The following is a 26,608-nucleotide window of genomic DNA, read 5'->3' as shown; positions in this document are numbered from 1 at the left end:
AGAGGTGACTTGCTCAAATAGCTCTGAGAGGCTCTTAGGCATTCCTGGAGGCTGCCAAAAGAAACATGAGTAAGTTAGGTGGGTTTTAATCACATTTCTGCTACCTTCAAGATAGCTAAGTCAGGGGCTCCTGGGTGGCTCAGTTGGTTAAGCATCTGACTCTTGATTTCAGCTCAGGTCACGATCTCTGGTTTGTGAGATCAAGCCCTGCATGAGATCAAGCCTGTGTGGGCTCTGCGCTGAGCGCCAAGCCTACTTAAGATTCTCTTTCTCCCTCTCCCTCTGCCCCTCCTCCCACGCACCCCAACCCCCACAGCAGCTCGCATGCGCACGCTCTCTCAAAATAAATAAATAAATAAATAAATAAATAAATAAAATTAAAAATGAATTAAAAAAAGATAGCTAAGTCAAAGCTTAGGAGAAAGAAGTAGTGCGGGGGGGGTGGGGGCGGTGTGGTACGCACGTGTTGGGACTACCACTTCAAGTGAAGTAAAGCATTGGTGACTGTTGTCTCTCCACAGGCAACCCGAGAAAACTGTTCAGGGGTAAGCCTAGGTCAAGAAATGCTGCCCTTATCGTCGCAAAGATTCTAGTTGAACATTATCTGTACCATCATCTTTATTCTTTGGGTCTTTCTCAGGAAAAAGGAGCTAAGTTTTATGCCATACAGTCTTGCCTATTTATTTTCCAAAGGAGTGGTCCACTCTCACACTTCCATTTCCTTACTCTTCTAGGAAGTCCACTTCTTCCCTAGATGGGTTAAAAATAACGAAAGTAAATAACATTAAGTGAAATAAGTGTCTGAGTAGCTATGGAGACCAAAGTGAGAACAAGGAGCCTGTTCAGCCTAGAGGAAAGGAGTACCTCCCACTAATGAAAAGAGGAGGTCCTAGCAGCTGAGCAGGGAATGTTCGATCTTTTTTAGTTAACTGCTACAAATATTTCACGCAATATTCTTTTGACACGCCCCTGGAAACTTCCCTCCTTTTCCTGCTCCTTCCCCACTGCCAACTATCAGCTGTCTGAGCTCTGCTAATCACAAGGGTGAGGTTCAACTGGTGAAAACATGTTGCAGCAAGAGGAATGTACCCTTTGACCTTTTCCTTTTCTTTGCCGGCCGCTCTAATATAAAATTTCCATTGTTCCAAAGCCAGGAACCGTTTTTCGTTTTCCCCATCAGTGAAACCCACCCGGTGATTATGGCAAAAGGAAAAAAAAAAAAAAAAAGCCAAATTACCTGGTGGAAAATGGCTCTTCAGCAATCTTTTGTGAAACTAATGAAGCCACGGCTTTCCCATTTCCTATAATCTAGCTTCACTCTTGGGATCACCCGTGCTGTGTTGGACTTAAATGGTTTTTTCTTTTTGCCCTCTCTTGGCAAATAACTTTTAAAAGCATTGCTGCATACTGTGGATGGGCTCCAACAATCCTAAGCCATTCTTTTGATGTATTGGAATAGTTTCTTTTGACTCCCACAGAGTAGCCACTGAAAAAGGTCTGTTTCTTGTACTTACTCTGGCATCACACTCAATTGCTTTTATAGGACTTACATTCAGGTAGCATTACCTAAGAAGGAATAAGGGGGGAGCGATGGAAAGGGTGGAAAACCTACCTACAGGGGACTGTGCTTTGTTTTCGAAGACAGTGGTGACATCACCTGGCTTATTCCTAGGTTCTACTCTGGTGTTCTAACGAAGTGAATTAAACCTACCTCTCTGGAGAGAACTCAGTCTAACCCCAAACTGTTAACATTTCTATCCTTTACAAGTGAGAGCCAAATTGTTTTCCCTGGTGAGGTTTCAAATACTTTTCTCTGCTAAATATGTTTTTGCTTTTTAATCATTGATCACTAAAGCTAATGCATAAATGCATCTGTCATAAAAATTACCTCCTATATCCCACTGAGTGTGAAAACACAAACCAAATGTTCTGGTCAGATTTTAAAGTATTGTGAAATTTTGATTATATGAATGAATAGGAAAAATAGGTATTTACCTGCAATAAAGAAAAGTAGTGAGAAATAATTTTACTAAAGAATGGATTGTCCACTGAAGTAGTATCTTCCTATAAGATATATAATAGTATCTTCCTAAATGTTGCCAGTATGGAGAACTAATCATAGCTTAAAATACTAAAATTGAATTTCTTATCTATCCTACGTGTTTTTGCCTATCTCCCTAAAGTCAGAAATACTCTTCTTTTCGTACTTTATCTCAATTTATTTTTTAATAATTATTTTTATTTTATCTTAAGATTGTTTATTTATTTGACAGAGAGAGAGCGAGCGAGAGCAGGAGCACAAGCAGGGGGAGTGGGAGAGGGAGAAGCAGGCTTCCAGCGGAGCAGGGAACCCGATGTGGGACTCGATCCCAGGACCCTGGGATCATGACCTGGGCCGAAGGCAGACGCTTAACAACTGAGCCACCCAGGCACCCCTATTTTTTAATAATTAATTAGTATTTCTTGTGTGTTCTCATGACTTTGTTTCTGCTGATGCTAAGAGCTATAGTGTGGATCAGAAGGCCTAGGATTTAGTTCCCGCTCTACCAGCTACCTATAATTTATTGTGAGAATGAATGGGATGGATTTTGATGTTTATAGCTATGCTTTCATCTAAAAAAATGAATTTTATTACTGAACTAAGTATTCAGTATCTGATTGTTACCAATGAATTTTAGTGTGTGGTAAAAAATATGTAAAAATATACCCTTTATGGGGGCAGAGACCAATGATATTTCTGAAGAATGCTCTGAAGCACTTATAATTAAGTTAATACCTATTAATCATATACATAATCATGACTACATCTTGCTTTCCTAAAATTTCTTATTTTTTTAGATAGTAAAATAAAACTGGAGCTGTCAGATGGATAAACATATTTATCAGAAGGCTAGAGAGATGAAATGTAGGCTATATAAAGCAGAAGGAAGAAGTAAAAATAAAAACAAGCTGAGGGACATCTCTGCTTAAACATCTCTGACGTAAGGTCAAAATAATTTGCTGGATAGAGTTCTCCTCGAATGAAGCTGGTCTAAGTGGCATCCCTATGCCCTTACTGTTTTTTTTATAAGGAATTTTTAAACATTTAATTTAATTTTTTTTAAAAGATTTTATTTATTTCAGACAGAGAGAGAGAGAGAGACCATTAGCAGGGAGAGGGGCAGAAAGAGAAGCAAGCTTTTGGCTAAGCACGGAGCCCAATGCGGGGCTCAATCCCGGGACCCTGGGATCATGACCTGAGCCAAAGGCAGATGCTTAACCAACTGAGCCACCCAGGTGCCCCTAAACATTTAATTTATAATCTCCCTTAAGAAGTACAATATTTGCAGAGAGCAGAGTTGAGGCTTTGGCCACAGACATGTAGTATTTATGACTAGATCTGCAGGGATCAGGGCCGGTGTATTTATTGAATCAGAAACTGGCAGAAATGTAGTTTTCAGTCATTCATTATTTTGAGAATCCGGTTGATTATCTCTACTTCTAGTGTGATGGGATGGAATATCCTTAGCTTATTTAATGGAGTTGGGCTGTAATTTTCTAAAATTATTTTTTGCCTCAGCAGAAGTTGTCATTGTATGCTGCTCAGTTTTGTGTATAATCACATGTTGTCCCACAGAGAGTTTGTGTCTCTGTACATTTACATTTCAGAGCTTTGTTCTGGTAGAAACTTGCTACCTGGATTTATCTGTAAATCCTTCTCAGTGCTTCAGTTTCTCACCTGTAGAGTGGGTGTGAAAATAGTACTTCATAAGGTTTCTGTGAGCATCAGGTAGAGTATGACATGCAAAGTATTTACAACACTGCCTGGTGCTTAATAAATATTAGTGTTGCTTTCTCTTTTTATTCTTCTCCCTGTTAATACCAGTGTTACTTGTTTTGGTTTGGTTTTGGTTTCCTGGGCACTTCTAGACACAAATGAATGAATTGTCTATCATTGCATTGTCTGGCTCCCCTAATTGTAAGCAGGACTTTGGCATAAGCTCTTAGCAAAGACTGCTAGATATTACCACATTATTCAAATAATAGCAGGAGCTTCTTGCTACTGGAAAAAGATATCCAAATAAGCAGACGGCATATGTCCCCAGCTTTAATATACATATATGTGCTTTTAAAATGTAAAGGGAGAGGGCAGTGGCACAAGTGTATTTATTAATAAATGTTGCCAATATGTAGAACTAATCACAGCTTAAAATACTAAAATTGAATTTCCTATCTATCCTGCATGTTTTTGCCTATCTCCCTAAGGTCAGAAGTACTCTTCTTTTCGTACTTTATCTCTTATTTTTTAATAATTAATTAGTATTTCTTGTATGTTCTCATGACTTTGTTTCTGCTGATGCTAAGAGCTATAGTGTGGATCAGAAGGCCTAGGATTTAGTTCCTGCTCTACCATTTGCTATCTGTTTCACCTTAAGTTGCTTAAGCTTTCCTTATCTGTAACTGTTCTCAAAAACTTGTATGAGAATAATGTATTTGAAAGTGTTTTGTGAACTGTGAAATGCTAATGAAATGTCAGGTTAGTAGTGTTATTTTTTTTTTCTTTTTTTTTTTTTTAGAGAGAGAGAGAGAGGCAGAGGGAGAAGCAGGCTCCCCACTGAGCAGGGAGCCTGATGACGGGACTCGATCCCAGGATCCTGGGATCAAGACCTGAGCCGAAGGCAGACGCTTAACCATCTGAGCCACCCAGGCGCCCTAGTAGTGTTATTATTGATGATAATATTAAGCATTAAGAAAGTGACAGAAATCCTCTAAAGCTTTGGCTTCTAACACTGGTGGATGGTGGAGGAGACTTGGGGTAAAGTCAGGAGGACTAGACACAAGTGGGAATCAGGGCTTTATTAATTCTACAGAAGACATGATTGCAGGAGATGATTGCATGTCTTGGATTCTTGAAAAATGAAGTGTTGGGATTGTTGTGATGGTTCCATGAGATAATAATTGCAAAGTACATAGTGTAATGCCTAACATCCAAGAGACAGTAGGAGTTAGCATTAGGTCTGCCATTTAATAGCTGCATGACTTTCTACCACTTCTCCTGACCGTTTCCTTATTTTAAAAACAGCGTAATAATTGCCATCTGACAGGATTTTTGTGACGACTATGTAAATTACAGCACTTAGCACGACACTTGGTATATACTCTGTTTATTAAATGGTAGCCGCTATTATCATAATTCTTCTTAGTAGTGGCTAACTAACGGAAGTGACAGCAGCATTGCCATTGTGTGTGGCACTGGGCTGGCACCGGAGAATACCGCCCGTGAGTGTGGAGAGGTGAATCTGAAGAGGTAAGCGTAGCCTTCCTAGCAGGGTATAGCAAGCATATTTAGAGTTTGAATTTTTATCTTGAAGACAATAGCAAGCCATTGAAGGATTTTTTTTTTTTTTTTTTTGGATGTTTTTGTTTTAATCCCGAGAGCATATAATTGGATTGGTGCTTTGGAGAGTGAACTGAGGTAAGAGCAAGAAACAGGAGACCTGTTAGAAAGCCAGGGCAACATTACATGAAGGAAATGACGTTTGTCTGAAGTAAGGTTAGTGACAGTGGAGACAGAGAAAAGTCAACAGATGTGAGAGAGGTGTAGGGGCTCCACACTCAGCAGGGAGTCTGCTTGAGGATTCTCGCTCCCTCTCCCCTGCGTCCTCTCTCTCTCCCTCCAAAATAAATAAATAAATCTTTTTTAAAAACTACAAGCTCCTGGAAGGTAGAGATCATCTTATTCCTTTTTATATCCCCTTCTCTTCAGTGTAGTGTAGCTCTTGCAGTAGATCTGGAAAATTTCTTTTTCTTTCTTTCTTTTTTTTGAATGAAAGGTATAGAAACAGGGTTTCCAAATGTTATGGGTAAGGTCGTCACTTGACTGAGAGGAAGAACAGATTTTAAGGAAGGGTTCAGACATGCAGGGGAGAAAGTTGGAGACTTTAGTCAGTCACCATGTTTAATAGGTGACTCTAGAAAGAGAACATTCCAATTAACGTGGAGAAGAGGTAAATAATAGACTTTGTGACATCTTTTCCTCAGTATGAAGATCAGACTGGTCCAACTAAAGAATAGTCAAATTCATTATGTTTTGGGAAATTCATTATGGACAGGGGAAAGTCCAGAGATTTTCTGTGCAATAAACCTTCACCAATGGCCATGTATTCTTAGTTACCACACTCTAAGAAAACACACCTCAGTCAACCCCTAGCTTGCTTCACAAAGACGAGTTCTCATGGTCTATGAATAACATAAGGATTCTTTTCAGAAGACTACACCCAGCAAGTAGGAAACCAAGGATTCCACATTCCAAAAATTAGCAGAATCTTATCACAGCTGAATGTGGCCCAAGGATAGGGAGGAATCGAGGAATAAACCTACCCACAATAAAAGAAGAAAATAAGTTAGCCAAGAAAAGCAAACTTTGGGTTTAGCTCTTCAAGTCCTTAGGGAAAAAGATAAAAGTACTTCTGCTTAAAAACTTAAGGAGTTTTCATATCTGAAAGACTTTGCCCCGAATTTAGTGTATATACATATTGTATACCCAAACACATTTACTTCAAGAAAGACTTTCCTCCAATTTTCCTCTATCTTTAGAACACCATTATTCATTAGTATTTGTTTCATTTCCAGTGCACTCCCAAATGTGGTCCAGGATTCAAGCATCGGATTGTTCTGTGCAAGAGCAGTGACCTCTCTAAAACATTCCCAGCTGCACAGTGTCCAGAAGAGAGCAAACCCCCTGTCCGTATCCGCTGCAGTTTGGGTCGCTGCCCTCCTCCTCGCTGGGTGACTGGAGACTGGGGCCAGGTAAGGCAGTTGGACTGGGGGGCTCCTGCTGAAGCAGCACCTTGAGATCCTTGAGTTTCCTGACCGGGTCATTATGAGGGCTCAAGAGATGAGTAATACTGCTGAGAAATCTAGGTATGAGATACAAGTATGAAAAAAGGCACATGCAGGAGCCGCCACACATAGACTAAGTAGCTGTGTCTCTCCCACCCCCACACACTTTCGACTTCTACCTACTCCTTGGATCTTAACATTTTAACTTAGAATGGAAAAAGAAGTAGTCTATATGGCCAGATATTTGAGCAAGCCAACAAAACTTTGGATTCTAGTCCCATCTCCCAACTACTTCAAGAACGAATCAGTTAATACCAGTGTCTTAACTTTCCCACTTGCAAAGTAGCTCCTCTTAACTTCACAGAAAAGGTATGGGGATTAGGTTGATAACCTGATTGACAGTATTTGCAATACTATTAAGATTTATTCTTCAGTGGGTTTATCTGAGGGACATCATGAATTGGGAAGCCGGTATATAGGGCTTTTCATATGTATTTTTATTAGACTCATTTTATGTTCTAACTTACATTTTTTCTTTCTTTAGTCTCACTTACTTTTAAATTGTGTTATATTGCAGAAGGCCACCTTAAATCCTTTTAAAACAAATTGGTATATTTGAATACAAGGAAAATTGAGTATTATTCCTTTGAATGTCAAAAAGGAAATCTATTAGGTTACATTAAAAAATAATGCTCCAGAAAGTAAATTTCTAGACAGTTATTGCCCTTTTCCTGTGGTCTTATAATTAACCTTGTAGCTAGTTGTTTCCTAAAATCTGAGACCCAAATCATGGCACATAACTATACCGGTATGATTTTGTGTGTGCTCTGGACTGGACCTGCCATTACTTCTTAAAAATGGCATTGCATAGAAGTAGTTAGTAAAATTCTGGCCAAACTTCAGTATTTCTAGAGTATAGCAGTATCTACAGACCTCTTTCATTACATTTAGGCAAGGGCAAAAGATTTTCAGTCTCCATTAAGGCAAATAAATATACTTGCTTTGTGCTCAGTCAGCCTTGTGGGTAAACAAAAAAAAGTTTGATCATAAAATAGTTAACATTTGCATTTGTATAACAAATAATTAATAATTTGCATTTGTATAGCAGTATTTAATTTATAAAATACTTAAGTGGAATACACATGATAAGGTTAAGCATTATAAGCAATTATGTGTGTCTCTGTGGAAGTGTAACTCTTTGATAATATGGAATTGATATGCTATTAAAGAATCAGTACAGACATGCTCTCCTAATTTTTATTTAAACCAGGTAGACGTTTCCTTCCTTACATACTCTTTGTTGCAATGCACTATTATATAAAGGTCAGTTGAAAGTTTTTGCATTTTAGTGATTTTCCCAAATTTACAGTAATCAATTTCAGATTATTCTTTCAAATATTGTCAAGTCCTTTTCTTCTCATCTATATTTTAAGTTCAGTTTCCTAAAATTAAAATTAACTGGTAAAAATACATTGTCAAGGATGCTTTAATACATTTTTATGGTCCATTTGTTTGTCATTTTGTATTTAAACATTTTTTTAATGAATGAGTCTATGAATATCCTTGCAAGTCCTATAAGTGCTTTGAGAGTTTTTTCAAATAAATTCAATGGGGCCTCAGTTTGTTTACCTTGTAAACATCACCATCACCTGTCTTGGCACTGGCTAGCTCATCTCCTTGATCCCAAGTCTCACAGCTTTGCTGGTATTCTGGGTGGCAGGCCCAAAGGGTAGACCCCGCTTCATTCTTCAGCCTGGACAGCTGATTAGTCCCAGCTGAAACTAAGTCACTCTGAGAGTAACTTCAATTCTGAAGTAACTGAATTACTAAGTAGATGAAAAAGGAGAGAGAGACATGCTACTTGGTTCACATTTGTGTGACTGACAATACCTGAGAAAACTCAAGGTACTTATTTAAGCTCTTTTTTTTTTAAACTGGTCCCTGTCACCATCCTGCACAGCAGTCACTGCTCTTACACTGAACTCACATTTTGATCAGATTCACAGCGCTCCAGTAAACCATCAGATTGCTTGCCCATAAGCCTATAATAAATAGGGAGCACAAGGGATGTCCAGCATTAGAATCTCTAATTATTACCCTACTTCATCATGAGGGTTTTCTTACTATACTCCTGTGACAGTTCACCTGCTTGGAACTGTTAGAAAAATAGCCCAAGAAATCTCTTGTTTCCTGGGAATGATATTGCTTCCATTTTCTAGGGTCATCACATGATCTAATAATTTCTAAACCAATTCTAGAGGAGAATGACTTAATCATACACCTCTCAAGGATGAACTTCACATGGGCTTTAAAAGCTGATGTATATATGGTATTTGAAAAGATAGAGTATCTTTTTACCTCCTGAAAATCATTGAGATCAGTATTTTGTTTCTGTCTGTGTCTTTGGGTTTAGTGTTCCGCTCAGTGTGGCCTTGGCCAGCAGATGAGGACTGTGCAGTGTCTCTCCTACACTGGACAGGCATCTGGTGACTGTCCAGAAACTGTTCGGCCCCCATCGATGCAGCAGTGTGAAAGCAAATGTGACAGTACCCCCATTTCCAATACTGAAGGTGAGTTTCCCGTGGAGAAAGGGCCTGTGGCCCCTAGTGACCCACATGTACTGGTTCCCAGGGTTTGAAGAGCCCCATAAAGCCACCGTTGTAATGTGGTTTGTATAGAGCTTTTGTGAAAGCTGCATGTTTACTGGATGTGATAAGGAAACCTGCATTTTTCCCCCCCGACTCTGACACTAACTACATGACCTTGATAAGTCACTTAACCTTTCTGGAGCTAAGTTTGCTTATCTATACAATGAGAGATTGGAGTGGGTGACCTCTAAGGTCACATCCAACCTAGCATTCTGTTTGACTTGTGCCAAAATAGAGCGATAATTTCTAATGAACCACAGTTTGAAGTGAAAACTTCTGTTTCTTTTTGGATAGAACAATGGATCTCTACCATCATGAAGATTAAAATTCATGCTTATTATACATATAATGAAAGCATATGTTTGAAACTATTTGTGTTTCAAATGCTAATTTTCTCATTGTAGAAAAGAAGAAAAAGATAATTACGTAGCTGTTTATAGAGGAAGACAAAGGTCTTTGGGCTCTGAAATTTCTCTTATGTATTGGGCAATCTGTTTATTAATAGCAGATGCCAGCCGAAATCCTGAATTTTCTTATATCTTATTTCAATAAATATATCTTGCCTATTCAGTTAGGCATTCATTTAAAATTTCCTGAATGCTACTATATAAGAAACACTGTAACAAAATCATGGGAAGTATAAAGACAAAAATGGCATAGTCAGGAAATTCAAACTGCCGTGTCATATGAAAATAGAGCCATGCTCAAATACAGCACAAGAACATCTTGAAGCTACTAACTTAAATTATGTAGGAAACTCAGTTATAGGGCTCTGCTTAAAACAAAAGTAGAGAACTATCCTGAACATAATTTGTTAATATTTTTCAAATGAAAATTATGTGCTCATGAACCTATTAAGAAGAGATCTATTCCCTTTGACCAAATGTATCCGGCTTAAAGGATTTTTAAAAAAATTACAGTCACTATTTTAAAATGTTTCCTTAAGAATTTTATTTTAGGAGGAGCAATCATCTTGTATGACAGGATGCAGAGAACTTGCGTCTTTGCAAATGTACTGGTTTTTATATCTGAGCCTCAACACAATATCCTTACTGTATAATTTACTCTTTCAGATAAATACAGCCTTATCCTACACCAATTCAAAATCACGATTTTAATTTGCAAAATCTCTGGCTCTGATGTCATCTACTTTTTTGTCCCTTTGATAAGGGACATTCTAGAAATCTAGCTTTTCTTCTCTTAAGAAAGACTCAAAATCCATGACAAACCAAAGTATTTTTCTTAGCAAAACAATCTCTTTTCAATGATCTAAATAAAAATATCTCTCTTGTATAAGACCAGCAAACAACTTTATCTATTATAAATTATTAGCAAATAATCACACGGGTCTGGAGGTCCATTTTTCTTTCTGAGGTGGAAGATAAAAGGTTGAGGTGGAAAAGAGGATATAACTGTCATATTAAATTACTGTGTGTTGGATATTATGGTAGGCCCTTTATATTTATTACCCGCCTTATATATCTCATAGATATTAATATCTGTGTACGTGTGTGTGCGTGCATGCACATGCATATTATAATTATGACAAGAACCTTCCAAGAGTTGGTATCACTGATGAGGAAACTGAGGCACAGAGAACGATAGTAACTTGCCCAAATTATAAAGCTAGGAAGTAGTGACTTAGGATTTGAACCCAGATTTGGCAGAGCCCAAGGACATGTCAGTTTCAACTACATTTTTTTGCTATTCTTAATTCACTCTTTAAGTAGGGTATTTTAACATGAAAACAGAGCTTCTGATTGTAAAGTAGCAACACTTCTAGCATGACCGTCGTCCTGAGTCAAAAGATTCGGGCTCAGTCATTGCTGAAACAACTGGCTTTTTAACATACCCACAGCAATATATATGTTGAAATTCTGTTTATAGCTTCATTTTAGGCGTTTTAGTAATTCCCTCAAAAGATTTTCTATGGTGGCTAATTATTATACATAAGCTTCACAGTTGGAGATGCAAATTTTTCAGGGTGGGCAAAATATCATTTGCAACTGGACTTACTTCTGCCTTAAAGAAATTCTCTTAAGATGGATAGGTGTTAATCTGAGGTTTTTTGAATTATTTGGAGAAATACCTCATGGTCATTTAATCTGCCTGGCCAAATCACTTTTTATTAATATTAATTTGAAATAAGCAGTTAACACAGTATTTTTAGCCTTCTTAGTAAAGGAGGAAACTTTTAGGAAATTATTAATTCCTGCAAAATATGACTAATCTTAGAACTATTATTCCCTAAAGCTGCTGACTCATTGAAAAGAAAGAGGATCGCTCTTACAAAATTAGATTTGAAGTGGGTATGTCTGTCATAACTTGTTTTGTGTTCTCTTTGGCTTCCCAGTAGCATATATTGAATACATTTAAATACCTGAAACTATCTATTCATTTCATCAGCAGCTAATTATTGAATGCTTGTTGTGGCCAGCTTTGGCCATTCATTATGGAAAATTCAAGTGCATTTATAAGTTCATAGTCTTACAGGGAAGATACTTAAGAAAAAAAAAAGGAAGGTAGAAGGTGTTATGTGGAGCAGTTGACATAGTGCTATGAGAGTTGAAATGGAAGACCAATGACTTTAACCTTTTAGATCAAGACAAGCTTCATAGACTAAAGTGGTCTGTGAACCAGCTGTAATATGTAGTTGGAAAAATAACCAAGTGTGTGCCCTGGGAAAAGAGGATGAAATGGTTGAATTAAATCATAAATTGTCATTCATAAAGATATGAAATGGGCAGATAACATGGATTTCAAAAGAGAAGAGGTTCTTGCATGAAATTAATATGAGTAATCTTATATGACTTCTGGGGGTCGCCTGGGTGGCTCAGTCAGTTGAGCATGTGCCCTCGGTTCAGTCATGATCTTGGGGTTCTGGGATCGAGCCCCTCATTGGGCTCCCTGCTTGTCCCTATCCCTCTGCCTTTCCTTCCTGCTCATGCTCTCTCTCTCTCTCTCTCTCTCTCTACTCAGTTCTCCGGCTTCATAAGCCATTCCCATGATACCAGGACACACCCTTGCAGATGACAATGTTCAAGGCCAAATAAAAGATGTTTTTTTTTAAAAAAAAGATTTTATTTATTTATTTGACAGAGAGAGACACAGCGAGAGAGGGAACACAAGCAGGGAGAGTGGGAGAGAGAGAAGCGGGCTTCCCGCGGAGCAGGGAGCCCGATGCGGGGCTCAATCCCAGAACCCTGGGATCATGACCTGAGCTGAAGTCAGACGCTTAACGACTGAGCCACCCAGGCACCCATAAATAAAATATTTTATAAATAAATAAATAAATAAATAAATAAATAAATAATACAACTTCTGAAAATCAGACCAGGGAGAGAAGAAATGCCTGTTACTAAGGGAGAGTTGGGAGACAAATCTGGTACTGGGGGAAGGAGTAGGCTCTGGTTACTGCAGGAGAGTAGAAGACCCCCTTCTTCCCAGCAGAATCAGGTTCTCTTGACTGTTAGTGGGAGGCTACTAAGTAACTAGCTCAGCTCTACCCGAAGACAGAGTAGGACTAAGGGAGATCCCTTAGGATCTAAAATACATGGGGTCTCTGTGGGTGAAATGGATAGAATCCTGAGAATTGTTTTAATAGCCACAGTTTGGGAATTGGTTCCCATTCTAACATTTTCTTATGAAAATAATAAAAAGTTTCAAACATAACAGCAAAGTTGAAAGAATTGTACAATGAACACCCACCATCTGGATTCCAGCATTAATATTTTCCTGAGCTTGATTTATCACATATATATCTATCTGTCCATCCTTTAAGGTAATGGTTTTTAAATAATGTGCTCCATTCACCCAACCATTATTATTTACTTAATAAATGTTACTGACTATGTGCCAAGCACAGAGACTATGAAAGGAATATGACAAGGTCCTTGTCCTCAGAGGGAGCACAGTTTAGTGGGAGTGGCAGCAAATAACTTTCACAATATGGGCAGTACTCTAACAGAGTAGAAAGAAGTCACCATGAGTACACAGAGGAGGGGGTAATCAGCAGAAGCATCATGGAGAAGGCAAGCTTAAGTGGGGCACTGGAAGGTATGAAACAATTTGCCAAGAAGACATGGAAATGCTGGGCATTCCTAGCAGAGGACGAGTATGTGCAGTCATGGGGGCATGGAGGTAGCTCAGTATGGGAGCAGTGGGTTGGCAGATGAGCAGGCAGTGGAGATGTGGCTACAAAGAGAGATGCAGGGACTTGGTTTTGGAGGTTCCTGCATGCAGTGGAAGACAGGACTCTATAAGTTCTGGAGAACAAGTGAAGGAAATTGGGGAGTGACATGCTTGGGATGGCAGGCATGTGAAGGGGCAGGGAGAGGTCAACCTTGTGTGGATGAAGAGTCCAGGCTTGAGATGATGAAGGCTTGAACTAAGGCAGATATAGTAGAAATCAGAAGGAGAGTAATGAATTAGAAAAAAGAATAAAATGGAAAGGAGAATAAAAAGAACCTGATGAACAATCATACATGGGGATGAGAGATTTGGAGGTGTCCAGGATGACTCCCATTTAGATTTTGGTTACTGGGTAGTATAAGTCATGATAAGGAATTTAGGAATCTATAAGGGAGTTAAGCACATTCATCCCCAAAAGCCATAATAAAATAATGGAATTTGAGTAAGATTTTTCAAAATAAAAATGAAATAAACAATGGAAAGAGATTGAAGAAATGGAGGGGGGTTAAAACAACAAGAATAATAAGAGAATGAAACTAAGAAGTGGAGCATCAAGATATTAAAAATAAATAGTAAGAGGGAAATAGGAAAAGTAAGAAGGGAGATACAATTTGCCATATTCAACATTGGCTTTAGTTTTTAATTCTTGAAAGCCTTCAGTGAAGAGTTAAAGCATTATAGACTTGATTTTGACAGACCGCCATCATGAAGGTAACTCTATGTTGCTACCAAGAGTGAATTATAGACACACTGGGTATCGCTGCATCTAAAGTACTACTCAGAGTAATTTTTTAAAGTACATCTGACAGCTGGGACTGTCCTACTCAAGCTTACCTGAAATTCTATCCCAAATGCCATTTTATTCACCTTTATACAGTTTCAGGTTCCCTTGTAGCTTAAATGATAAGTCTTTTCAGCCTCTCAATAGCACAAGGCACTCTGTCATCTAGTATTTATTACTGTCAGGTAATAATTCCTGGTGTGCCATGAGCTGGTAGCCAACCCAGGAAAGGTGTGGTTCATGTGCATTGGTTTACTGGCCCAGGCTGTCTAACAGTGGCTTTGGTGGGTCTCAGTCCCCCTCAAATGAACAACTCAGAGAAAGCCTGAACAGCTCCAGAAATCTCATAGGACCCCCAGAGCAAAACAGCTACTGAACGTGAGGTTTAAAGTGGCATCTGATGTGTTAAAACCAGTGAAAGAAACAATGAAGGTCATTTGAAGACTTTGATTTCAAGGAGGTGAGGAAGAGTTTTTTTTTTTTTCCTTTGACATTTTAAAAAGCTCACAATGCACCTTAGCAGTCAGGTTCACATTCCTGGCTGTCTGGTTTATAGAGAACCGTGGGGTTTGTGTTGGGATCATACCACCTTGAGGATGAATGTGGGAGGCATCCAGGGAGTAAGACTGGGTGTAAAGAGAAACTGAGAAAACAAAGAGAGAAAGGAATGGCTTAGTCCATGGTGAGATGAAATTGGAATCAAGTTTTATAGTTGATATCATCTTGCTTCGAGAATGAAAAGTTGGTGGGCTGTTCCCACTGCAATGAATAATGTCAAGTTCCCAAATGAAACTTGTTAGTTCATCATTTTCCAGTCTGCCTATCTAACGTATCAAGTACAGTTTTTTCAGGAAAAATCCTGAGTTCACACCCGTCACCCCTGACTCCTACACCACACATTCACATGCACAGCCTTTGCCATCTCACCTCTCACTAGGCTCTGCATCTCCCTGGGCAGTTTGACAGAGGCACAGCTGGTTGCACTTTTGTAATCCAAAAGATAGACCCTAAGGTGCTTAAGTCATAACTCTCTACTTACTGTGTTCTTTCTCTGAATCTCATAAAGAGTTTACAGGCACACAGGGTGTGCATTAGAAAGATGCTGAATGGTCCATCCTGGTCATGAGAGGATATGTCCCTGTGTACCCCAGGATACTCCAATGACAGCCAGGCTTTGTAGCGTTTTATGAAATAAATGCAAGAGCACTACATCTCAGGAGTTGCTCTTGTACTCCTTAGACCAAGTGAAGCCTTCAAAGTCACAGTGAAGCTGAATCCAATTGCATCCTAAACTTATAAGCCTCTGTTCATGGTGAGTATTTTGAAATCGTGTCTTTTAGGCCAGAGATTTGAAAGATTAATGTAAAGCATCTGGGGGAAAATCCACTTGCACATCAATGATAAGTAGATTCATGTGTTGCCTATGAAACGGGTTGTCTTATTTTATCATTCAACTCTACCAAAACCCAGATTACCAGTGAGACCCACTCTAGCCTACGTGGCAGGTTACTTCAGATTCTAATAATGGGTCTAGTTCACATCGTGGGGGCTGGGGATTGGCTTTCAGCCCTCGATATACTCCCGTGTCCCTGAGAAGAATTAAGGAATACTCCATAAATTGTTCTCCCCACTAGAAATATCTGGCCTTGGGTAAAGTGAAATTTTATTTTCAGGGAGAGGTGGGATGTAAAAAAGGAGAGACTAGTTAGGTCCACAAAATATTTCCTAGAAACCACTCGGTAGGACCTCTCACCCTTCCCATGGCCTTACAAGAGAAAAGGTAGAATGTCTTATCTTTCTCTTCCAGGACAGTACTTAGCTGGTACATGATGATGGCAGAAGCGAAAAGTCAAGCTCCTTCATCTTAAAATCCTTGCTGGCTTAGATTCCACTACTTAAAAAGCATTAGATATAAGCGTATCTGTATGAAGAAAATGATAGTGAAGACCAAACCTTCCAAACAGATTAATTACAGAGTAATTATATTACAAAAAGATTCTACCTAAAGGATTCCTTTTAATAGGTCTCCTAGTATAATAGTTTATTTACAGATTATGTATTACTTAGGTATAGAGAAGCTTTTGGTTATTAGATATTTTAGAGATTAGCTAGAAATCAGTGCCTACTGAAGAAGATCATTCAGAAACTAAAACAGAACATTTATTATTATTTTTATTTCATCAGGAAACTGTGGTTTAATTATGCAGAGCTTTTCCAGAATGGTTTTTATCGCAAATGTAATTTACACTGTACTGTGTATTGATTCAAGGGTGAGAAGATTATTTCTTTTTTTAAGTTTTTATTTAAATTCCAGTTAGTTAACATACAGTGTAATATTAGTTTCAGGTATAGAATTGAGTGATTCGTTACTTATATTGTTTCATATTTTTAATGGCTTTGAGAATGAAGCAGGCTAGTGAGTAAGTTTTATAATTAAGGCTTCTTGACTACATCAGCAGAATGTCAGTGAGTCAATTCAAGAGGTCAACAAGTCAATCCTCTCTAGGTAAGCTAAAAAAGTGGCAGATGGGCTGAATGCCCCAGTATAATTTAAAACTTCTCCTAATATATTTAAAGATTACATTCAGCTTTCTGTAATAGTGGGGCTTTAAAACTTCTTGGTGTATCTCAAATCACCTTTCAGTTATGTCATTTTACACAATTGAAGGAGGAAGGTAAAGCTGAAGAAAAGTATTCAGGCTATTTCAAATACCTGTGACCTAGAACCCACCTTTTATTTATTTATTTATTTATTTATTTATTTATTTATTTATTTATTTATTTATTTGAGAGAGAGAAAGAGCACAAGAGGAGGGAGGGTCAGAGGGAGAAGCAGACTCCTGCTGAGCAGGGAGTCCGATCCCTGGACTCCAGGATCATGACCTGAGCTGAAGGCAGTTGCTTAACCAACTGAGCCACTCAGGTGCCCTAGAACCCTCCTTTTATAAAACCCTACTCATTCTCCAGTCACCTGACTGGCTTAGTGGAGCATGCAACTCTTGATCTCGGGGCTGTGAGTTCGAGGCCCCTGTTGGGTGTAGGTTATTTTTTTTTTTAATTCCCCTTTCTCTAAGGTGGCAGAGCAAATTTTCTGATGATAATGCCCCCAAGGGTTGACTTGTGACTTTTGGTATCAGCCAAGAATAGAGAAGTCTTAACAGGCAGAAACCTTTTTGTAGTTTCATGCCAAGAATGCTGCCAAAACTGAGGGGTCCTAGCCCCAGCTCTTAGACTGACCAGCTGTGCGACCAGCCTGATTTTCCTAATGTTTGTGAGCTTCAGTTTTGCCATCTATGTAAATCTGATGTTTTATATACATCAAAGGATTAAATATACAAGTATGTAAAACCACCAAGCAGTTCTTGGCACATAGGAGGCCCTTAATAAATTATTTTTAATGTGATCGTTACTGGATTAAGCTCTTGTGACATTAAAGGCTGAGAGAATGAAAGACCAGTCACAGGTGATCTTCTCTAGTAAATAGATTTCCATCAATACAAAGATTGATTCTGTCTGTCTGGGCAGTCTCTAGAAGGCAAAACCAAGAATTAGGAATGGGGTTCTTCCTCAGGGATCTTCCTTTGTGCATCAAGGCTGCGTGTCCTCAGGTAGCCCCTGGGTCTCCATTTTAATGTCTCATCAAGGCCTATTGCCCCCCATCTTGGCAGCCCCAGTCCTGGCTCCTCCCCCATCTCTCCCCACCCCACCCCATTATGATTTACCTGCTTTCTGTTTAGTATCTTTTTGTTAATTTGCTTATGCATGCCAATGTGTAACCCTCCCTGAGAGCCTAGGTACATTTTGACAGGGATCCCAGAGACATAATACGCAATGGTTGATCTCAGAGGCAGATGTGTTGGTGGTGATAATGAGAGCTAACAGACTGAGTGACTCCTCTGTGCCGGCTGCCAGGGGAGGGGGTAGGGTGGAGAGGGGCATGCGCTTTGTAAGCACTATCCCATGTGTTCCCCACTTCACCACATCCTGTGAGCAAGTCTTGTCATGTGTGTCTACTGCACAGAGGAAGAAACTGAGGCTTAGAGAGGTGAAGGAACTTGGCCCAGGACAATCAAATATGGGGAGGAAGCAGCTCCAGAATTCACCCCCAGGCCCAGCTCACTCCAGGTCTGCCATTCCTCACCACTGTGTTATGGTGCTGGGGCAGGCAAGTCGTATGCGCTCTTAAGGAGTGCCTACCTCTCTAAGCTAGATTCTGCTCCCAGGACCCAAATGACTTCCTGCTTTCAGTCAAGCTGGTTGGAATCACCGTAGTTGGCAACTAACTTGAGAGGGGTATTGGAAAGTTCAGAGAGGGACACCTTGGCAGCTGGCTTCTAGCCTACCCCGAGGCTAGACACTGCTCCTGGCCAAAGGACTGTGCTCTGGGTCTCTGCATGCTGAAGAGAGTCCTCTCATTTCCAGCACCCACCTAAGAAGCTGAATCCCAAGTTATTTATATTTGTAATAGCCTGACTGGGTGGATGGTGGGGTAATTGGAGGGAGGAACAACTTATGAATATTTTTTATTCAGTAGTTATCTGTTATGGAATCGGATTCCAAGGTCTAAATCTAAAAGAAAAATCTATGAATTTGCTTGTATTTTGCTCATCTCAGATTTTTCCTGGACCAGCAACTCTTCCAAAAATGGAGTAATGAATCTCCCAATAAAATTGAACCCCAGAAAATACTGACTTGTGTCAATAGGACAGCATTTTCTCAGTAGTAATCTAAATATTGCATCCTCATGGAGAAAGTCAAAGGACAACTTACTGTTATCAGGTGGTACGAGGTAATAACTAATAGTGGTAATAACAGTCGTAATTCGATGTTTTACACTTATCAAGTGCTCATAAACCTTGTATGCACTGCTCCAGGTGGCATCATAGGATATACATGTTATGTGTGGAAGTGAGAACTCTCATCATCCCTGTTTACAGAGGGGGAAACTCAGGCACAGAGAGGCTGTTCAGAGTCAAAAAGTCAGTAAATGAGAAAACTAGGATTAAACCAGGGCAGCCTGGCTTCTAATTTTATTCCCTTGTACTATTAAAGCAACCAATCCTCCTCTATCTATCAACTAAATCATCTTTATATTTTGGCTAAAATTTATTTTGAACTTGACGCGATCCATCAAGCCCCACTGCCAACTCTGAGGGGTAGTCTCTGCTGGTGGGCTGCCCCATTAAGGTGGTGATTTGGAATTAAAGATGAATGATACTGTGTTGGCTTTTCTCATTTTATAAAGAAGATTTTATTTATTTATTTATTTGAGTAAGAGAGAGAGCACAGAGGGAAAGTGAGAGAGAGAAGCAGACTTCCTGCTGAGCAGGGAGCCTGTGGGGGATGGGGAGGGGGCTTGATCCCAGGACACTGGGATCATGACCTGAGCTGAAGGACACTTAACCCACTGAACCACACAGGTGCCCTTCTCATCATTTTAATAATTGCATTACCTTGACAATATATCCCTCTTGGTAACACTGATAAAACCTTTTCCCCCCGACAAAAATATTCTTAGTCTAAACCTGTTTTGATTACTTTTTACTGGTCATGACAGAGAGGAAAAGGAAAAAAAAAAATGCCAGGTGACCTCCAAATTAAAATATGTGGAGATCTTTTCACCTCAAATTCATACTTGATTCACAAAATATCATCTGATTTCTTTTTAGTACAAAGTTTAAAGAAATTTTTCTTGTCTCTCTTCTTTAAGTTTTCAGCCAAAACTTAAATTTACTGAGAATCCTAGTGCAGAAAGTTTCTATTCAAATTTCTAACTATTATTCTCTTTGTAAGTCAAATTGTGAGTAAGGGAGTTTGCTGGTGACAGCGTTTATGTTTGCAGAAGATTGAGGGCTCCCGTTTAAAATTTAAGTCTTTCACTGAAAGAGCCTGGAATGTGAGATCAATAAAATTGTTACCTTACTTCTCAATAATAATGGAAAACTTTCCCATTCCTTCGCATATAATTTCTCAAGTTTATCATATGCCTTGTGTACCATATATATGATCTCTTAGAACTTCAGTGGATTTCTGAAACCAGGAAAAACATGCAAATAAGCAAGCAACAATGACAAAACTGTCCTGTTACACTGAACTTCACCCAGGGTTCTGCCTGATTCTAAATACCTTCAGCAGTTTACCCAGGATGCTTCAGTATAACCACCTGGAAAAATGAGGGTGGAACTTTGATTCTGGGAGGCATATGGAAATTTAATTACCAGGTTTACAAAGTATTTTAAAATCCCCAGATACAAGTGACCAGAGGACTAGAGAAGAATATCATTATTAGAAATAGTGGGGTTATCTGGGGGGTGAGAGGGGTGCTGAGGATCAAAGACTGGTGTGCCTTTCTCTACACTGGCCCCTTCACCCCATCTTCTGCAACCAGCCTCAAGGGGAGATGGAGAAAGAATCATTTATTCACCTTCTGGCTGCAAGAACTACAGACCTCAACTGTGGCAATTCTAGCACTGAGGAGAAAATACACATAGGAAAAAAGAAGGCCATGTCTCACTTCCAAATTAAAAAAAGACATTTCTACATGTTTCCATAACCCACAGACTGCTGCCATTTGAGGCCAACCCCTCAAAGTTTTCCTCTTTGTCTAGTGTAGTTGCTGAATCTAGGCCACTGTCAGCAATCCTTTTCATTCACCCAGGCCCATCCCCACGCCTCACAGATGCAGAGATTCTCTTGAGACATGTGTACTTTGGTATCAAACAATGCAACTCATGTTTGATTTTGGATAACCTTGCACTGCTGAATAAAATAACCCTTGAGAAAGAAGCAATAAAAGCGCTGTAAGAAAAATGACTCATGTTTCCAAGCTGTCTAAAGTGATCACTTATCCCAACAAATGGTAATTCTTTCAAGACACAGTGGGCATGTACCATACTTATAAAAGTCTGGGAGAAAAGCCTTGCAATCATTTTTTTTTTAAATTGTGTTAAAATCTATCAAAAGAATGTTTCTGGTAGGCTGTACCAGACAGGGTATGCTTAAAAACAAAAACAAAAACCACATGGATGTGGAAGCCAAGGTGGATTGGTGCAAGGGGGTCCTTGCCGAACATGCAGTCCCATTGGCTTGTTTATGCACTTGTTTATGTGCCTCTAATTGTTTTCCATTTTCTGCCCCCATTCGTTAGAGTGCAAAGATGTGAACAAAGTGGCTTATTGCCCACTGGTGCTGAAGTTCAAGTTCTGTAGTCGAGCATACTTCAGACAGATGTGTTGTAAGACCTGCCAAGGACACTGACCCATGGAAAGCCAGAGAGAGCGCCTTGTCATTTCATCGTGGAAATGCGTCCATCAAAGAGAGCCACCCAGAGGAAGAGGATTGATGGCCTTGCAAATGCATTACCCTGTGGAAAACGTAACCACTGGTCAGCCCTAGCTGACAGGATTTCAATATTATTTTAACTTCTGTGAAGTGGGATTTATTGATCCAAAGTGCTGGACACGGTATTAAGGAGGGAATGCCAGATCGGAGAGATCCAAACAACACAGGGAGACTTGCTTACTGTGGAACGTTTGTGTTCTTTCGAGTAAATCCAATAGCCTGTTTACCTCCTTGGACCATTAAGATATTTTTTATTATGGACTTAGCAATGACACTGAATCCATTTGTATTTAAAACTGTTTAAAATGTAGCTGTTATGACTTGGTCAACTATGGAAGTAAAAGAAGATTCAGAAATCTTAAGTCATAGCTTAAAAATATTTACTATACTTTATCTCACTACAACAGCACCACAATTTAAATTCTAAAACGGGCTTTTAATTGTAATTTAAGGAGCAATTATAAATCAAAAGTAATGAAAGTTTGTATTATTTTTCTTCATTCCACTTAATTTCCTTAGGAATAATCCCCCTGTTCTGAACACTGCTGTGAGCCATGTATAAACTCTATTAAACCGAACAACAGTGAAGGACTTAGCTGAAGGCAGTGCATCAGTTACTGCCGCTGTGCAAGTCTATAAATTCTGTGCTAAAAGACTGTGGCCAACTTGCCATTGTGCAAGTGAAGCTGAGATTTCCATTAAAACTTTAAGCGAAAAACATTTCGATTTCATGCAGAAGCCAGACCAGGGGTACGGTAGAGCCGAAGAACCAGGCCCTTTGCTGCCATCACACAGGATGCCTCAGTTCTTCTCTGAGTCACCCCACCTCAATTGTGTTTACATCCTCAGCGGCCACAGAGCAGCTTCTGCCCCGTTGGATTGTTGCACGCGTGTTGAGCTTACTGAAATGATGCCGTGCAAAAGATAGACTGGCTCAGTAACAACCAGGCAGATCCTTTTGCTGACAATTGTGATGGGTTCCAGATGTCCCTTCTTTGATATGGCAGAAGGGCATTTATTTATATGAGAGCAAGTGTGTGTGTGTGTGTGCGGGCGCTTTTGAGTGTGTGGGTTAGATGAGTGTGCTTGCACATAAATGTGCTATTTCTGTGAGTTTTAAAGTAGGCAAGGGATAACAACCAAAGAAGAAAAACTCATGAAGCCTAAAGATCATAAAGCATAATTTTAATAGTCACTCAACCAACTATTTTGTATTTGTTATGGATACTCTGAATGGCAATTAAATGTGAAACCAAGTTTCTTGGGCAAGTCAATTCTAGAATCAAATCCAGAATCCTAAATTAAATTGACTAGCTCATATTTTCCCTATCCACAAATAATTTCATATCATGCTCATCAAAAGCTTCAACAGTGGGATTAAAAGAAAGGTAAAAAAAAAAAGAGGGTCCTTGTTTATGTTTTGTACTTGAACACTTGTAGCTTGCAGCAGGTTCCTGATGAATGAGCTTTGTATCCTACAGGTATGTACACCGCGCTACACCAACACCTCAAACTCAAACCAAATGGCTACTTTGTAAAGATACTACTTGCAGTTAAAGAGTATGTTTGACTTAAACCCGTCACTGTGTGTGCTCAGACTACATGTCAGGTGTATCGCCTACACCATGACCTAAGGTAGATGATTAGCTTTTTTCAGAAAGGAAAAGAGACTCACAGACTTCAAAAACCAACCTAAATGTCAGGTTTGCTATGGACAGTCAGCACGGGATGTTGTTCTGCACACTCAGTCGTGGTCATCCCTATTTTCTCGCCTGCTTTCTCTCTTAACACCACAGCTCACGTCCCTGAGCTTGCCAGAGAAAGCTCCTGACAATACACAGAAATTGCCAGGGCCCCTATGTATTCTGCCCTGAGAAGTCAAGCCCAAGTGCCATCTATTCAGTGAAGACGAGGCAGCCCATGAGCAGCATGGCCCCAGCACTGAATTCCCTTGGTCCCTTGCAAAGAGCAGTTAACTTGGTGCTAATGTGCCCTGGTGAAATAAATAAAAGATGAGTGGTTTCTGTGGCATTTTAGGCATAGGTTTCCTGTTAGGATCTGGTTTTCCCCACATAAATATCAGCTCATGTTTTTATTCCAAAAAGATTTCTTACATTACTGACTTAAGTCTATTCTACGCCTCACCTGGAAACTAACGTTGTGAGGACCATTGCTCTGGGCTCCCTTGACTGACGTTAGAAGAGGGGGCAGCTGGTGCCGCAAGGCCAGGAGCAGAGAGCTTCCTGGCACAGCATCGGATTAGTCTGCTAGAAGGAACCGAGCACAGAATGTGACAAGACTAAACCTGAGTGGGGAAACAAATCGTATTCTACAGCACATCACAATACCGCTGCTAACTCTGTAGTCAACCACGTGGCTACGTGATATGCTCTCTTCCTAAATGCTAGCGATAGGATTGTCAGTGGAGGCTGAGCCACCATGGCAGGACTTCCCAAAAGTAGCATGCTATGTGGGCTACTTAGGGAGCCCCAAGGAAACTGGTACCCCATGGCTGAGAGCAGTACCTGCCACTGACATAAAGTCCTGCCAAAAAAAGGAAAGGTAAATATACCCAACTGATGAAAGCCCTTGAGATACATATGACTCCCCAAACAGTCCATTTCGTTAGGAATTTTATTGGAGTGAATGTCACATAGGTATCCTTAATAATACAGAATGAAATTACCTTTGTATTATTGTGATTAGTTGTTGCTTATTATTTTATACTCAGTATTAATGTGGTACACTGTTACTTTTTTTTTTTGCTTTTGTAAATTATATTCTAATTTATTGCCATGTTTCCTAACACTTGTCCTACATTCATTCTCCTGCTTGTAATGAAAATGAAAAAGTCATTGTAACACTTGATGGAGTGAAATTCCACACCAGGCACAGATTTTTTTTTTTTAACATAGATAATTTAGTAAAAATAAAAATTCAGCTTGTAAGAATGATTCAGATGAAAGTTGTCTATTCCCTGAAAAGTTGGTGTTAAACTTGCAGTAGGGGGAATCTATCCTTTGGAATACCACACTACACTGTCCAAATTATCCAGGTAGTATCCAGGATTGAGATAATTTGTTGCATCCTTACTACCCTCCTCAGAGATTGCATTTATTTGTATTTCAGTGCTATTAAATACAAGGGCTTTGGGTATTTCTAGTGGATCTCTGTCCCCAGATGCCACTAGTCAGCTATTCTAACCCTAGAAAGGAAGTCCAGATAGACTCATGACTCTTTTGCCTCCCTTCTCCTTTTGCTTTCCATGTAAATTCTTTAGCATAGAAGAGGATGTAATATATTTCATTGTGGAAAAGGTGCTGAACAAAAGTATTCATAACTTGAAGAAGGATTTTTCCACTCAGATTCAACAGAGAGCATAGGAACATGAGGGACATACTTTTCCACCTTCAGACATTTCCTCTGAGGCTGAACTAATGGTTCAGCCACTGCTGAGCTGGGGTGTACTATCACATGCAAAGGTAACTCAGCAATTTTTGAAACTCAGCAACTAAAAGGAAGGTGACCCTCCTGCATGCTTAGCTATTTGAGTGTGTTCATAATGACAATATCATCAATTATGTAGGAAGATGTGGAATGCCCAAGCAGGTTGTGCTTCAGTCTGCTTTCCTCCATATCCACCCCCACACACATTCAATCTGATATACTGGAAGAAATCAGGTGCAGTGATTGGATAGTCTTGGAGAGTATTTCCTCAGGGTCATTCCAGGAGCCAAATGTGGCTAGAGTATTATGAATGCTCAGTGAACGAGAAGACTCTGGGACCAGCTGTATCAATTTCCCACTGCATTTGCAAAGGGGTTGGGAAAGGGGGAATAACGAGAAATAAGGTTTGCCTTAGCTTAGATTCCTCAGATGCGAGTCTATCTGTTCATCTACAGTTGTTTTTAAGCTTCCAGTTAACTGTTTTCTCCCTTCGAAATATCTAAAGGGTACTTTCCTACTTAGGGCTCTAACTTCAAGGACAATCCACCCTCCGTGGAGATCTCTGCCACTCTCCAGAGAGCACTAGGATCATCCTTAAGCTTTTATGCTCCAAAAGGCCAGGTGATATTTTTTTTCAGGTGCATTAGGAAGAAAGTTGGTTATTGATCTTTGTAACAAAAATGTGTGAATTGGTGTGACTAGGGTAATCTTCATTACTTTTAAAAGAAAGGGGAAAAATGTAATTCAGGGAGGAAAAAAAAAGTCACAGTCCTGGAGGCCTGGAAAATTCTAAATAAGCGGCTGCAAGAAAGAGAAAAAATCAGTCCCTGAATAAAAAAGCGACAGAGAAGCTGCATTCAGAATTCTGTCTCATTCATATCATCAGAATGTGTGGAATAAACTAACATGTTTTCAAAAAGAAGAGCGGTTCACAATGGTTTTGTACCTCAGACTTGAAAACTCTAAGCTGTAACTTAAAAGGAAAATGGTCTTCCATCTTTTTCTCAGAGGGCTATTTCTAGCATTCTTTGTCCCTTGCTTGATCCACAGGTAGTATCTGAGGCCCGAAATCGAACAGCAGGGTGAGGGCTGGCTCCACTCTATGGGGAAACCAAGGTTGCGCTTGTACTGTCTCTTGGTTGATGGCTCCTGTTAGCCCACCGAAAGTCTTGAGCTGCATAGATGATGAAAGATAATTTCCAGGGCAATATCTATCTTTACTAGAACAACACTGTGTGGTTACACAAGGGTAATAGCACCTGATGTCCAGAGTCCAGGGGTTAGGGAGCCTGAATATTCCCATTCACCTCAGGACACAGAACATCATGCCTGATCGGTCAAGATTTCATTGCTCCAGACTTTAGATTTTGTGAAATTC

The 26,608-nt window shown here is 39.6% G+C and overlaps 1 protein-coding gene across 1 annotated transcript in view; it reads left to right on the top strand.

Moving 5' to 3' along the window:
* The window catches only part of ADAMTS6 (ADAM metallopeptidase with thrombospondin type 1 motif 6), a 297,675-nt gene extending 272,950 nt beyond the window's left edge, over positions 1 to 24,725 (top strand). Inside the window, exons 22-24 of the mRNA XM_035014519.1 lie at positions 6,613 to 6,789; positions 9,236 to 9,392; positions 21,590 to 24,725. Of these exons, the coding sequence (XP_034870410.1) occupies positions 6,613 to 6,789; positions 9,236 to 9,392; positions 21,590 to 21,699 (444 nt within the window). The 3' untranslated portion in view covers positions 21,700 to 24,725. The remainder of the gene's footprint in view (positions 1 to 6,612; positions 6,790 to 9,235; positions 9,393 to 21,589) is intronic.
* Positions 24,726 to 26,608: the final 1,883 nt, after the last annotated feature.

This window comes from Mirounga leonina, unplaced genomic scaffold, assembly GCF_011800145.1.
Source record: "Mirounga leonina isolate KUSES-001 unplaced genomic scaffold, KU_Mleo_1.0 Mir_168, whole genome shotgun sequence".
NCBI classification, from domain to species: Eukaryota; Metazoa; Chordata; class Mammalia; order Carnivora; family Phocidae; genus Mirounga; species Mirounga leonina.
Note: the sequence above shows the minus strand (reverse complement) of the source record. Positions and strands in the feature narration are given on the sequence as shown.